Source organism: Lutra lutra, chromosome 8 (genome assembly GCF_902655055.1).
Source record: "Lutra lutra chromosome 8, mLutLut1.2, whole genome shotgun sequence".
In the NCBI taxonomy this organism is placed as follows: domain Eukaryota; kingdom Metazoa; phylum Chordata; class Mammalia; order Carnivora; family Mustelidae; genus Lutra; species Lutra lutra.
In genome coordinates, this window is record NC_062285.1 from 55899554 (window position 1) to 55913415 (window position 13862).

At 51.3% G+C, this 13862-nt stretch overlaps 1 protein-coding gene across 1 annotated transcript; it reads left to right on the plus strand.

Moving 5' to 3' along the window:
- Positions 1-1530: 1530 nt before the first annotated feature.
- KRT79 (keratin 79) lies at positions 1531-13214 on the plus strand. The gene is made up of 9 exons (XM_047740464.1): positions 1531-2258; positions 4488-4708; positions 5743-5803; positions 5927-6022; positions 10188-10352; positions 10551-10676; positions 11344-11564; positions 12244-12278; positions 12553-13214. Exons 1-9 carry the CDS (start codon positions 1554-1556, stop codon positions 12738-12740), a joined length of 1818 nt encoding a protein of 605 aa, XP_047596420.1. The 5' UTR covers positions 1531-1553; the 3' UTR covers positions 12741-13214.
- The last annotated feature ends 648 nt before the right edge of the window (positions 13215-13862 follow it).

The window sequence follows — 13862 nt, forward strand, 5'->3', positions numbered from 1 at the left end:
CGCTTAGTCCCAGCTCTGTCCTGGGATTGCAGGCCAATTTTTTTTTGAAAGGACTTCCCCTTTCATAAAGGCAGAGGGGGCCCAGAGAGGTTGCGAACAGCCCAAGGACACACGGGTCGGTGGGGATACACCTCCCAGCCTGGCTTGCCTAAATGCCTTGTATCCCAGCTCCCAGCAGAAGGGAGGATCTGTTCTTGGGCTTTAAGGGACTAATTCTGTGAGTGCCCCTCACCCCATTCCTAATGGGCGTTAGGTTCGACTTCTGTAGCAATTGGGAACCACTTACACCCTCTCATAGTGGCCCTGGAAAAGAGTCCTGCAGCCTCTTTTATGCCCGGAGGGGGCTTGCTCTCCACCTGCCTTCCTCAGGCCTTGGGAGTGGGCCACTGTCCTCTCCTTCAGGACCCTGGGGCCACAAGTGGCCAGAGTTCCCGCTCAGGCTCTGGCCGATGTGGAAGGAGTGTGACAAGTGCTGTTGCTGCTCCTTCCCATGTGTGAGTCTCTCACCTCTCTGGGCCCATTTTCCAGTTTTCCAGCTGAAAGCTCAAGTGAGCAAGGAGGGCTAATTTCCAAAGTCATGACCGCAAATCTCCCTCAGTCCTAACATCTAACTAACATCTGATTTATCTCCACGTCTTCCTTTGGGGCTGTGTGAGTCCCAGGAGCCTGAGGTCAGAGGTGGGGGCACAGAGGGGACTATGTGAAGTGATTGAGGAGCTCCTGGCCCTTCTGAACCAAGCACCAGGCTCCTTGGGGGCTGGGAAGATGGGAATGTTGGGGTGCTCCCTGGGGCTCTTGGGGTCTTTATTGAACACATTCTTCTTACACCTGTACTTATATCTAATCAGAATGGGATGTGTCCTCCACCCACCTCCTCCAGAGTGGCTGGGCCCTTCTAGGGTTGTCTGCTGTGGGACAGAGGGCTGGGGGGCGTGGCTCAGGTGACGGTCAAAGTGCCCTGTTTCTCTTCAGTCCCCCAGCAAAATGTGCTTCGCCCCATGCATCTCCCTGGCCTCGGGGCAAAGCCTGAGGTGCCCAGGCCTTTCCACTTCCTCCTCTAGTGGTCCAGCCCCATGGTTGGGCCGAAACCCTCTTTCTTTCCTTATACACACTTTGCTTGGCATGGGGTCTCTGCCCCGCAGACAATCTGGCAGTGGATGACAGAAGAACAGATTGCCCCCACCCCACTCTGTCACCTGTCCCCCACCCTGGACCTGCCGGGCGGCGATGAGGCCGTGGGCTGGGAGGGTGGGACTGGAGCAGGCCTGGGCACCCTCTCCACATCCCGTTGCCCAACCCTCCCTTCCCTTACCACCTGTACAGCCCTGGGCCCTGGGGCCTTGGCTTGCGACAGGGGCCTGGGCCAAATCCCATAGAACAGAGCCCCATTCACGGTGGCCATCGGGGCTGGGTGGGAGGAGACCAAGCCAGCCACTGGGTGGTGGGGGCGGCCGTGGGAGCCTGTATCATCCCGTTCCAAGACAGGAGAGCCCCAGGGGGGAGAAGGTGACATCCCGCCCCACACAGTCTCGGCTCAGCCCCAGCTCCAGAGCATGGTGATAACTGGGAGCAGCCCCTCCCTGCTGCTGGGGGTGAGGGGACTCCCCTGGCCCATGGGGCCCCTCCCTCTGTTCCTCGGGCAATGGGGCAGGAGTGTCTCTGGAGCCCAGGAGCCAGCCCAACTGGGGAAAGATAAAAAGCCCATCGGTGGCACAGCATTCCCACACCACGTTCTCTCTCTCTCCGCTCTCTCAGCCTGTGCTCCTGCCCCTCTGATGGCCATGAGGTCCTCTGTGTCTCGACAGACATACTCCACCAAAGGGGGTTTTAGCTCCAACTCTGCAAGTGGAGGAGGTGGGTCCCGGGGCCACACCAGCTTCAGCTCAGTGACGGTGTCCCGGAGCAGTAGCAGTGGCGGGGGGACCCGCTGTGGCCCCAGCAGGGCTGGCTTTGGCAGCCGAAGCCTCTATAACCTGGGGGGCAGCAAGAGTATCTCGGTCAGTGTGGCTGGAGGGGCCTCGTCAGGGCGGGCCCTGGGAGGCTTCGGCTTTGGCAGTGGGGCCTATGCAGGCCTGGGGGCTGGGCGGCAGGCATTCGGGCCAGCCTGTCCTCCTGGCGGGATTCAGGAGGTCACTGTCAACCAGAGCCTGCTGACCCCTCTCAACGTGGAGATCGACCCCGAGATCCAGCGGGTGCGCACCCAGGAGCGCGAGCAGATCAAGACGCTCAACAACAAGTTTGCCTCTTTCATCGACAAGGTGAGCAGGGGTGAAAGGAAGCAGGGAGGGGCCCTTGGAGCAGAAGCAGGGCCGCTAGGAGAGGGGGTGCTGGGCGGAGGCTGCACACTGCTGGGGGGGAGCGGTTGATGGAATGACTTTGAGCTCTCTGGCCTGGCGACATCCTTCTGAGTCTCCTTGTCCTTGCTCAGTGGTTCTGGTCACAAGGGTTGTTGCTGAGCCCGTCTTGACTGTGTTGTGCCTTTCCTACAGTCATCGTTGACATGATCACACAGCAGCCTGTCCCACAATTAAGGAGTAGACTGTCCTCAGGGCTCCTCCTAATAGGGTGGTCCTTAGTGCCTCTGGTCAGCTGGGGATACCAGCTCAAATGTTCAACAAGTTATCCAAGGAGCCCATCTGTTCCCTGTTCTCTCAGCGCTGGAGAAGGCCTGACAAAGATGTGATTAGGACACGATTGAGGGGTTGTTCTAGAAGAAGTTACCATTTTGCTTCTCCTATTCCTCCTTGCTGTTTCTGCTGTTCCCAGAAACTCAATCTGGGATGGACAGTGAAGAGGGTGGTCGCCGGGGCACCATGACCCAGGGGTATAGTTTGATCTGTCCCAGACCGGGAGCATCCTGACTCCTTCCTTCCCTGGCCTCCAGACCAAACAGATGGCTCTTGTACCTTCTGTCTGGCATTTCCAGGTCCACTCTGCAGCATTGTCAACCTCTAACACAAGTCCCCAGGTAAGGGGACCATGATGGAGAAAGTCCTGGTGGATAGCCATATGACTTCGGGGTCCCCAAAGAACATTCATGTCCTCTTTCTCTTGGGAAGCCCACAGTGTCCCATGAGGAATCAGAATAGTGATATTTGTCCATTTTAAAAAAGAGAAAACAGAAGTCTAGAGAGGACAAGTGATTTGTACAGGATCATACAGGCACTTGGAGGCAGAGGTGGGCCTGGAGCTCAGGTTCATGGGCCCTATGGCCCTTGGCATTAAGAGATCTTGTTGCTGTTTGTGGTGGGTGCACCTGCTTCATGGTTCCCAGGCCATGTGACATTGGGCCTGGGGTGCTGTGGAGGTTGGACCCGGAGAAACCGGACTGCAGAAGGTGAAGCAAGCTGTTCCGCCCACCTCCTCACCTTCTCCCTAGTGACTTTTGGTTCTCCTGTGGGACTGTCCCAGAGGTCAAACAAGCAAAAACCTTTCTCTGGCTCTCAGCATCATGTTCTAGGAGCTGGGCATCTGTGAGGTTGACCCTGTCCCATGTCTTTTGCTGGGCAGAGAACCCCCCAGGGGACCTGTGAAGTCCATGCCATGAGCCCCCTTTTAAGTCTTTAGAGGCAGGGCTGGGCAGCTATATTCTGCCCAAATATATAGAAATTTATATATTATAAGTCAAATTTATAGAAAAGTTGTTAGAACAGTACAATAGATTTCTCTATATTTTTCACCCAGATTCACCAAATTTTAAAATTTAACTTAATCTAATGCGATTTTAATTCCAAACGCAGAGTATTATATTAGTTTCAGGCATACACCATTGCGATCCCACACTTCCATACTTGCTCATTGCAAATGCTCCCCTTCATCCCCATTGCCCATTTCCCCCATCCGCCCTCCCACCTCCCTTCCGGTAACCAGTAGTGTGTTCTCTAGAGTTAAGAGTCTGTTTCTTGGTTTGTTTCTTTCTTTCTCTCTCTCTTTTTTCCTTTGTGCATTTGTTTCGTTGCTTAAATTTCACATCTGAGCGAAATCATGTCATATTTGTCCTTCTCTGACTGATTTTGCTTTAGATTCATGAATTTTTACATTTTGTCACATTTGCTTTCTCTTTCCCTGTGTGTGTGTGTACATGTACATATGTACATACTTGTATATATACATACATATATATACATATACTCTATATGCACCTGCATTTTTAACAGTTGATTTTGGTGCAGAATTAGGGTTCAAGAACATCAGTTTACCCAGGCCAAGGGGGAAAGGAAGACCCAGAGAGAAGTGATTTGACTGTTGCCAACTAGTAAAGGACTGAGTTGGGGCTTTTACGGTTTATTAACTCTTTAGAGTCCTTGTCATTGGATTGGACAGACTGTTCCCTGAGGAGGAGGGGCTCCTTCCCGCAGCAATACATCAGCTGTGCACCAGCCCTGTGAGGTCCTGGATGGGGATGGTGGTGACGATGGGCCCAGTCCTGGGTCCTGTCTGGGGCCAGTGGATGGTACCAGCTCATCAACTTTCTTGTCCTGGCTCAGGTCCGGTTCCTGGAACAGCAGAATAAGGTGCTGGAGACCAAGTGGGCCCTGCTGCAGGAGCAGGGCCAGAACTCGGGTGTCACCAGGAACAACCTGGAACCCCTCTTTGAGAACTACTTGGGCAACCTGCGGAGGCAGCTGGACAACCTCCAGAGCGATCGGGGGAGGCTGGACTCAGAGCTGAGGAATGTGCAGGATGTCCTTGAGGACTTCAAGAGCAAGTGAGGAGGACTGGACAGGCTGGGGCCATGGGGGTGAGGAAGGGACAGTGTGGGAAATCTCCCCAGAGAGGGTCACCACATTCCCACGTTCCTGGTTCCCACCTGGGGGAATGCACAGACAGAGCGTCTTCCCTTGGGTGCCTCCTGGAGAACTGTCCCACTTATTTGTGTATTGTTCATAATTTAAAAAAATCTAAGGTAGGGAGAATATGAAAGGAACCTCTATGTTCTTATTACTCAGCTTTAATAATTATTAACTCATAGCCAGTCTTATTCCATCTATATACCTACTTGATTTTTCTCCTCCCTTATTGTCTTGAAACAAATCCTAGCCATCGTGTGATTTCATTCACAGATATTTACTGGCTATATTCATAAGGCTCATCAGCATAGCTTGACTTAATCAAACATAAACATAATGCCATAATCACAACTCAAATTTTTAAAACAGTAATTCCTCAATATCCTCGACTATCCATTCATTTTGAATTTTCAACTGTCCTGTAAATGTCTTAAGTTTTAAAAATATGGTTGGTTTGAATCAAGATCCAAATAAAGGTCAGAGATTATGATGAGCGATGTGTATATTTATAATTTTAGGGTATAATCTTTCATAACTTTCCCAATAACTTAATACTGGCGATCTCTAACCCTTAAAATCTCAGCAAAAGCAGTTGGAAAGAAGTGAGCTGTTTTAAATGACGTCCTGCCTGTCAAAAGTGAGCACAAAGATAAACCACTGTTGACACAGCTTTGCCTATTCCTATAAAGCCTCCCAGGGGCTCCGATCCAAAGAGATGGCTGCTCTTGATTGCCGTATTGTGCAAAGTCTGGGCCCATTCCCTTACAGCGGGTGGGCTGGAATATTTAATGGCTGTACCCCAAGTTTCTTCACTGGTGGGCTGCATTACAAAACTGCTTCTCAAAGCTGTTCTTAGATAATATGGGACCCAAGGGGGCTTAAAGCCAAGTGGGTTAAATGCTTTAGAAGGCAGAACTAGGCTGAGTCTGGCCTGAGTCTTCCTATGTTACAGGTACGAGGATGAAATCAACAAGCGCACTGCGGCGGAGAATGAGTTTGTGCTGCTCAAGAAGGTGAGCAGGTGGCGGGGAGTTGGGGAGGTGGTTCGCGGGCTTGCCAGGGTGCCAGGGTGACTCGGAGGGAGGTGAGAGCCCTGGGGACTGAGGTGTCTGCCCTGCTGTCTCTCTTGCCCCCAGGATGTGGATGCTGCATACATGAGCCGAATGGATCTGACTGGCAAGGTCGGCACCTTGACTGAGGAGCTCGACTTCCTGAATCATCTCTATGAAATGGTGAGATGGCCAATGGATGGGGACAATTATATATATGTATAGCCCAGGGGATCCCCCCTGGAGGTCTGACCTGAATTCACCAGTGCAATTTAACTGATGGAAAATAGAACCTGGACCTTTTATTAATTCGAGCTTCCATGCGAAGTGCTAAGGATGGGCCAGACACCTGGCCAAGCTTTACATAATCCTCTCAAGGAAGCCACAATAGAGGTACTACTATTGTCTCCATTGTATAATCAGGGACAGGGAGGCTCAGGGTAGCTTGCCCTTGGTCACAGAGCAAGGTGGAGGCAGTGCTAGAATTAAAACCTGGTTCTTGGACTTCAAAGTCTGACTTGCACTCCTGTGTTAGACCTTTTCCCTTCTAGAGCAGTTTGTAATGGAGCAAGGGCCGGAGGAGCAGAGATGGCAGAGAAAGGACTGAGATTTCAGGTGGGCTCAGGAGTTGAGGTGTGGGTAGTGGGTAGATTGCAGGATCCAAGAGGGGTTCCAGGAAACAAGGAGGTTTTGAAGACCAGGGTGAGAGGGCTGAAATTAACCTGTCCTAGCATCCTGGACTTGGACTCAGTAGGGGCCTCATGGCCCACCTTCCCTCTGTGCTGGAGTCCTTTCTCCCTCATCGCTGCTAGGAGTCATGTAGCCTGGGCTTGAATCCTCTCGGTGGCAGGGAGCTCACTGTTTTTCAGGGCAGGCATTTTCATTGTTGACCAAAAAAGAAAGCTGACTTCAATCATCTTCCCATGACTTCTGCTCTTGATTGGCCCTGAGTCTGCCTTCAGGCAACAAAGCGAGTTGTCTTCTGTGTGGCTCATTGCCTTTCCCAGGGCAGCATGTTAGAGGTCAGGGTGCTTTGGGGACTGACATCTGTGGCATATGAGGAAGTTGAGGAAACAGTGTTCTTAGATCAGACTTTGGGAAATGGTGGGGTAGGGAGGGAGCATACAGACTTGCATTCGTGCACATAATGTTGCGTTAGTTTATGTGTCATCTTTAGAAGTCATTTCACAATATTTGCTCCTTAAACACCCCCCTCCCCGGACTTTTTCACATGAATGCTTTCAAGTGAGACATGTATCCATTTGCTTCCAACTTCCTGGATTTGGGCAGTTGAATTTTGAAACCAAATGCAAGAGTTAATGAGTCCCATTTTCCTGTGACATGTGATTATGGTTTCATCCCGTCATCTAGATAACTGTGGGCACTTTGAAATCAATTTCCCCATGCATATGTTGGAGATATCCCATTGGGTAATTGGACATATTCATGATGTCCCAGCCTGGGGTTCTCTGCAGACCTGGTAAACTTTCAGTTCAGTGTGAATGTTCATTTCAGTGTATGTGACCAGTGAGCACATTAAAGCCAACAGGGCCAAGAACCGAGTCCTAGTGCAAGAACTAGACTTTTGGTGGTATCTTTCTCCCAGGCTGACCTCACTCCACTCATCACTAATTTGTGGTTCAAGTGCCTCAGCTACTTGAAAATCTAGTTGATATCATCATCTGGCCCACATCTTTCTGTCTTGTGTTCAAGAATACTGTGGAAGTCTGTGCTGGTTCTTTAGCATTTTAGTAATACAACCACAGGAGAAAATGAAATCCATTTGGCTTGGCCTTTCCCTAGGGAAGTCTTGCTGGCTCTATGCCTCTTACATTTGTGATTCTAGAGGTTTGTAGGAGGTTGTTGTTAGGTTTTACCTGAAGAAGTCTAATGACTGCATCATTTGCCTGTTTCCCATCAAGGAGAACAGTTCTCAAACTAGAAAGGGCAAGATGCAGGAGAAAATGGAAAGCCAAGACAGACACAGAAAGTGTAAGAGGCCTTGGCCTTGTTGGGCTTCTCAAGGGTCCAGGCCAAAGGAGCATATCCTAGGGGGCCATGGGATTGCCACAGGGATGGAAACTCCTGGAGATCCATAAGAAATATAGACAGTAGGGAAGATTCCAGAACCCCAGAAGCAGCAAATGTCTTCATTTTCAAGGGAATGATATTTAGGCTTACCTGTGCCTCTTTGGGGTTGAGAATGAAGGCAAGAGCAGCCGTTCCCTTGTTGCCTCCTGCACGAATCAACTGTGATGGCCAATAAAGCACTTGCTAATTGATTTCATGCTCTGGTTTTGGTCAAGCCAGGTCTCAGGGAAATCTGGAGGGCCACTCACCAACCCCTGGCATGTCTTACAGGGCAGAAAAGCAGCCTTGTGCCCTCCCTCTGGCCTGGATGATTCCTGTGGGATTTAGCCCCTGCTCCAGTATCAATGCTTTGGCCTCTCTGGCTCTTTCCCTCCTTGCCCAGAGGCTCTCCATGTGCTCTTCCTCTCAGGGTCCCTGGTGTCTGAGGAGACACATACCTTTAATCTACAGAACTCTTCCTTCTCCTTCTCCACTTGTATCAGCTCTGTTTCTTTGGAAAACTTAATGCTTTTATCATCTTAGTCTACCACTCTTGGTGGGATTTGGTAGATCTCCTTGTCTTAAAAATTCCAAGTTAATTTTCCTCAGGACGATATTCTGGCTCAGGGGTGCACAGGGACCCTGAAGGGGGGAGGGCGAGGGGGTGATGCTGCAAGATGATGAAGTCAGTGTTATCACCGCTGTGGCAAGATGATGTGATCTGTAGCAAATAAGCCTCATGGATGTCTTGACCGACCTTCAGAGAAGTCTGGGCACATAATGCATTTCACTGAACACCCACCATAGGCCACAAATGGATCTGAATCCTTACATCAACCCCATGAGGAAGGATCACCACAGGCTCTTTATAGAAGAGGGGGCGGAGGCATCAGGAAGTTCCGCCCCAGTCACACGGCTAGTGAATGGCAGGCTGGGGATGTGAACTTCGCTTTGCCTGTCTCCAGAGCTCATGTCTTTTCACTAACGGCAAATGTTTCATGAGTTGGATGTTCGCCCCTTCCTCCCCACCCAATCCACCTCTCAAATGATAACACATCTTAGTAATCTAAATCTGTGTCAGTATGGATGGCAGTTCTGGCTTTGGTCGTTCTCTTTCTCGGCTTCTATCTCTCTTTTAGTCATGCCACCTCAGGTTCTGGTGTCAGACTCCCAAGGTTTAAGACTGGGCTCCCTGCTTATTAGTTTGTGATTTGGGGCAGGTCATGTCACTCTTTGTGCTATTGGAAAAGAGCTTGTAACAAGTTGGTGTCTGTTAAGTGCTTAACACAGCCCCTGCTCACAGGAAATGCTCAGTCAGTGTGCTCTAATATTCCAGCTTTATCGGTTATAATCTCACTGGTGGCAGGAAAGCTGGAGGCAAGACCAGAGCATACAAGGTGTTGACTCTGAAACAGAAGATTCTCTCCCCTCTGGGAGCCACTGAGGTTTGGGCAGTTGGTCGACAGCCCAGGACAGGAAGGACCGTGGGAGAGATGGAGGCAGAGCTCAGGGGAGCCCATTCAAATGAACTAGTGATAGAGCTGAACTCAAAGCCAGAGCACAGAACTGCTGAAACTGAACCTGCTGCTCATGGCATCTTTAAATGCCTGTTTATATGTCAAAACCAATGGTCCTAGAAACCCAGGGAGGGTCCAACAACATCGCCATGGTCTATAAATGTCAGTATAGTCTAGAGGAAACCACCTGGGAATTTGTTGCTCAACTGACTGGTTCCAGTCTGGGCCCCAGGACTGGACTGGATGACCTTGGATCTGATGACCTTGGATGTGTCACTTCTCTTTCCCAAGCCTCTTTCCTAACCAAGGAAAGTGTCAGGACCACTGTGAATGGTGGTGCAGGGGGTTAGCTGGCTGATTGGAGAGTGGGGTTTGAATCAGGCCTATGTTCAGTTCCTTGGATCCCACTGTCTGCCCCCATCAGAGGGGAGACTTTTCCCAAGTTGACAAAAGTGGCCTGGCCTGCCTCCCAGGGCATTCTGAGGATGACAGGGACTGGCATCAGGTTTGGGTGCAGTATGTACACATTCTTTCCCCTTCTGTAATCTTTTGGAAACCTGTAAATCCACAACACGGAATGATATTTATAAAAATGAGAGCCCATTTCCCAGCTGGAGAGAATTAGGTCTTTCCTTCTAGGCTGGAGCCTGGGGTAGAGCACAAGCCTCCTCTTGCAACCTGGGGCCCCGTCCTTCATCCCTCGGTTGTCTCCTGGGGGCCTGGATGAGGGGCGCTGGTGGCAGCTATCTCTTTTTCTGCAGGAGCTGAGCCAAGTGCAGACCCACGTGTCTGACACCAATGTCATCCTTTCTATGGACAACAATCGCAGACTTGACCTGGACAGCATCATTGCTGAGGTCAAGGCCCAGTATGAGCTGATTGCCCAGAGGAGCAGGGCTGAGGCTGAGGCTTGGTACCAGACCAAGGTGAGGAGAACAGCTGGTCAGGTGTGTGGGCTGGGACAGATACAGAACTTCTGCCACTGTGAGAGGCCTGGGGCTAGACACACCAACTGATGGGGTAGGGACAGGGGTGGGGCTCTAGCTGTGAGGGTGGGCCTGGGGCAACTAGTTATCCGGGAGGGCCTGGAACTGACAGGTCACTGCCACTTTTTTGGTCTCCAGTATGAAGAGCTGCAAGTGACAGCTGGGAAGCATGGGGACAGCCTGCGGGACACTAAGAATGAGATTGCTGAGCTCACTCGCACTGTCCAGAGGCTGCAGGGTGAGGTGGATGCAGTTAAGAAGCAGGTGAGTCTTTGGTGAGGAGCCTGGGGGTCAGGTGTGGGTTGGCAGAGGTGAGGACCTTCTCTATTGTCACGCTGAGGGGTGAGAACTGTTCTTTTCCTGAGGGATGGGACATACTCAAACAAGCTGGACTGTTAAAATCAACACAGTCCTTTTACAGGGTAAGAAACTGAGGTCAGGAGGAGGATAGGAACTTGTCTAAGGTCACATAGCATTTTAGTGGTGGAGCCGGTGAAACGATCTCCTCCAGGGAGCCTGATCCCATCTCTAGGCGATCAGAGCAAGAGGCTGACAGTTCAAGCATCCAGGTCATAGGTGCTGATTCCTTCTAGGATATGGCTAAAAGCTTGGGCTTTCCCCCAGATCGGAGTGAAGCATTTGGTTAATGGTGAGGTTATATTATTTATTCTATCTCTTTTGAGGCACTGGGCTGAGTTGCAGCAGGAGGGACTAAGATTAGACTTCAATAAGGACTTTCTCAGTAGTGCTACACGACCCTGCTTGTGTAATAGTATCTCTTCTCTGAGATGAATATTTCTGCTTTCATTCTTTCTCAGTTAGTTGGGGTCCGGGGGGATGGGTGGGGGAATGGTGGTATCTGGTTTGAGGGCAGAGAGATGGATGTGATGACCCTGGAGGATGTTCCCAACACCTCTCATCCGTTGGGCAGTGCCAGCAGCTGCAGACTGCCATCGCAGAAGCGGAGCAGCGTGGGGATATGGCATTGAAGGATGCTCAGAAGAAGCTTGGGGACCTGGACATGGCCCTGCACCAGGCCAAGGAGGACCTGGCCCGGCTGCTGCGTGACTACCAGGCTCTCATGAATGTCAAACTGGCCTTGGACGTGGAGATTGCCACCTACCGCAAGCTGTTGGAGAGCGAGGAGAGCAGGTGGGGGCCCCTGCCTGCCCTGATTCAGAGGGCGTTACAGCCCTGCCCTGTGGGAGAGCCCGTGCCATCATTGGCTCTGCGCTGGGGGTAGGGAGAGAAGGGAGGAACCAGGAAGCTGGGCTCCTAACTCATCACCCACAGCAGACTTTCCACTTGGGTTCACTGCCTCTGCTGCACATCTCTTCAGTTGGCAGGACAATCAGTAATTCTTACAGTGGTCAGCAGCCCTACAGAAGTGAGGTTTCTTCTTCCAACACCGGATTCCACCACCTCTGAAGCTTTGAAAAAAAAATTTAATCATCTCTGTCCTTGGGAAGGTGTGAGATGTACAGAAAGTCATTTGAGCCAGAAACTGGGAAGCTTTGTTTTAGCATGAGCTTTGTTCGCTGTCTGTGATGTGCATGCAGAGGAAGGCAGGACAGGGGAGGTTGGTGTCACTTGGCCTGCTGTGGCTCTGCTTTCTCTGTGGCACCTGCTGGAAGGGCCACAAGGCCCAGCACAGCCACATGCACGTGTTTCTCATGTCTCCTGATCTTGTCTTGCGGACCCTGGATCAAGAGTTGACTCACTAAGTTGACCTACCGTGAAGGCAGAGAGTAGGAAAGGGGAAGGAGGGAGAGGGTTTTCACTTGGGCTCTGGGGACCACTGACCCTTCTCCTGGTATTTCGGTTTCTGCAGGATGTCTGGAGAATGTCCCAGTGCCGTCAGCATTTGTGAGTATTTTGCTGTCTTCCCTGGCCTCAGGCTCAGCCCCGGTCCTCTGCTCAGTCCACTCAATCTGTCCTTGGCCAGAAGCACATTGCCTTCTACCTGAGCCCCTGGAGACAAGTTTGGGGGTTCCCAAAGAATGAGCTTCCTGCCCCACCTTCTCCATCAGTTTCCCACGGCTCCACTGCCTGCTTGTTCCCATCCCTCATTGGTCTCTGCAAGTCCCCCTCCCCCTTCCAGTGTGGTTGCCCTGTCTTACCCAGGCCCTTTGTCTTACAGCGGTGACTGGCAACTCCACCACGGTGTGCGGAGGCGGTGCGGCCAGCTTTGGGGGTGGCATGTCCCTGGGTGGGGGTGGGGGTGCTAGCAAGGGCGGATTCAGCACTGTCAAGGGAGGGGCCATCTCTGGGGGCACCTCCATCCTGCGGAAGACCACCACGGTCAAGACATCAAGCCGGAGGTATTAGCTGACCAGACTTGCAAGCTGGGGCCCCTGCAGTTTCCTCCTTGCTGTACTCATCCCACCCCACCCACCTCCATAGGAACTGGAACAGCTCCAGGACCACAGGTCCGGTGTATTTGCATGCCAGACTCTTTGCATGCGATCTGCATTTTGGGAAGGTGCAAATCTACCCACATTTTCTCCTTGCTTCTGCAATGTGATGGGAGGGGAGATTAAGGCCATCACCCTGTGCAGTGTAATTGAGTGATCTGGAGGTGAACTTTTGATCACTGAGAAGAGGTTGGATTTCCCTCAGTTCCTCTGTTCTTCTGCTCTGCGTTCAGGGCAGGCTTGCGGAGGAAGGAGGGAAGTTGTGAGTGGTCCCTGAAGGCCTTTCAACCACCCCAGTCTCCCACCAGACCCAACCCCACTCTGAATCTATCCACACCTGGCTCTCCTGTCTGTACCTGTGATGTATCTCAATAAATGGCAACTGCAGCTAGCTGTCTGGGGCTCCAGTCTGTCCTGCCCAGGGATTGAAACTGTCAACCACACGCTCACTATGCCCCATGCTACTCACCATGCTAGAAGCACATGAACTGATAACCATCACCACTGTAGGCCTTGGCTCTTACTCTCTCTTTTGTGGAGTTCGTGAGAGAAGTCTTGAAGCAATATATAAGTTGTTCAAGGCAGGACCCGGCCACTGAGCAGCTGCCTATTACCAGCCCATCTCCTGATGCTACTGAGTCCTCCGTCCTCTGCTAACTCTGTGGGGTAGGCAGTATAATTGTTCAATGGCGAGATCTTGGGCTTCAGAATTGGCCAGACTTGGGTTTACATCCTAGTTCTGCCACTTACTGTGTGACCTTGGGCAAGTCACTTAACCTCTCTGAGTCCCAGTTTCCTCCTTTGTAAAAGCAAGGTGTGATGAGAACATGTGTAAAGCCCCTGGCTAACAAGGGCCTTAATAGGAACCAGTGCCCTTTGCTTCTCTTCCCTCTGGCTCCTGATTTTCCACCTAACTCATCACCAAGCAGTCTGATGGCTTTTCTCTCAGCCCTCATATCTGGTCATCAATAAGAATCCACATTTTCCCAACAATAGCAGAATACATATTTTTCACAAGCGCATGCTGAATGTTTTC

Excerpts from the sequence above, each read along its gene's own strand:
- KRT79 (XM_047740464.1), top strand. The coding sequence starts at position 1,554 with ATGGTGATAACTGGGAGCAGCCCCTCCCTGCTGCTGGGGGTGAGGGGA. Across the intron at positions 11,565-12,243 it reads TTGGAGAGCGAGGAGAGCAG|GATGTCTGGAGAATGTCCCA; the intron begins GTGGGGGCCCCT and ends CGGTTTCTGCAG. Across the intron at positions 12,279-12,552 it reads TCCCAGTGCCGTCAGCATTT|CGGTGACTGGCAACTCCACC; the intron begins GTGAGTATTTTG and ends TTTGTCTTACAG.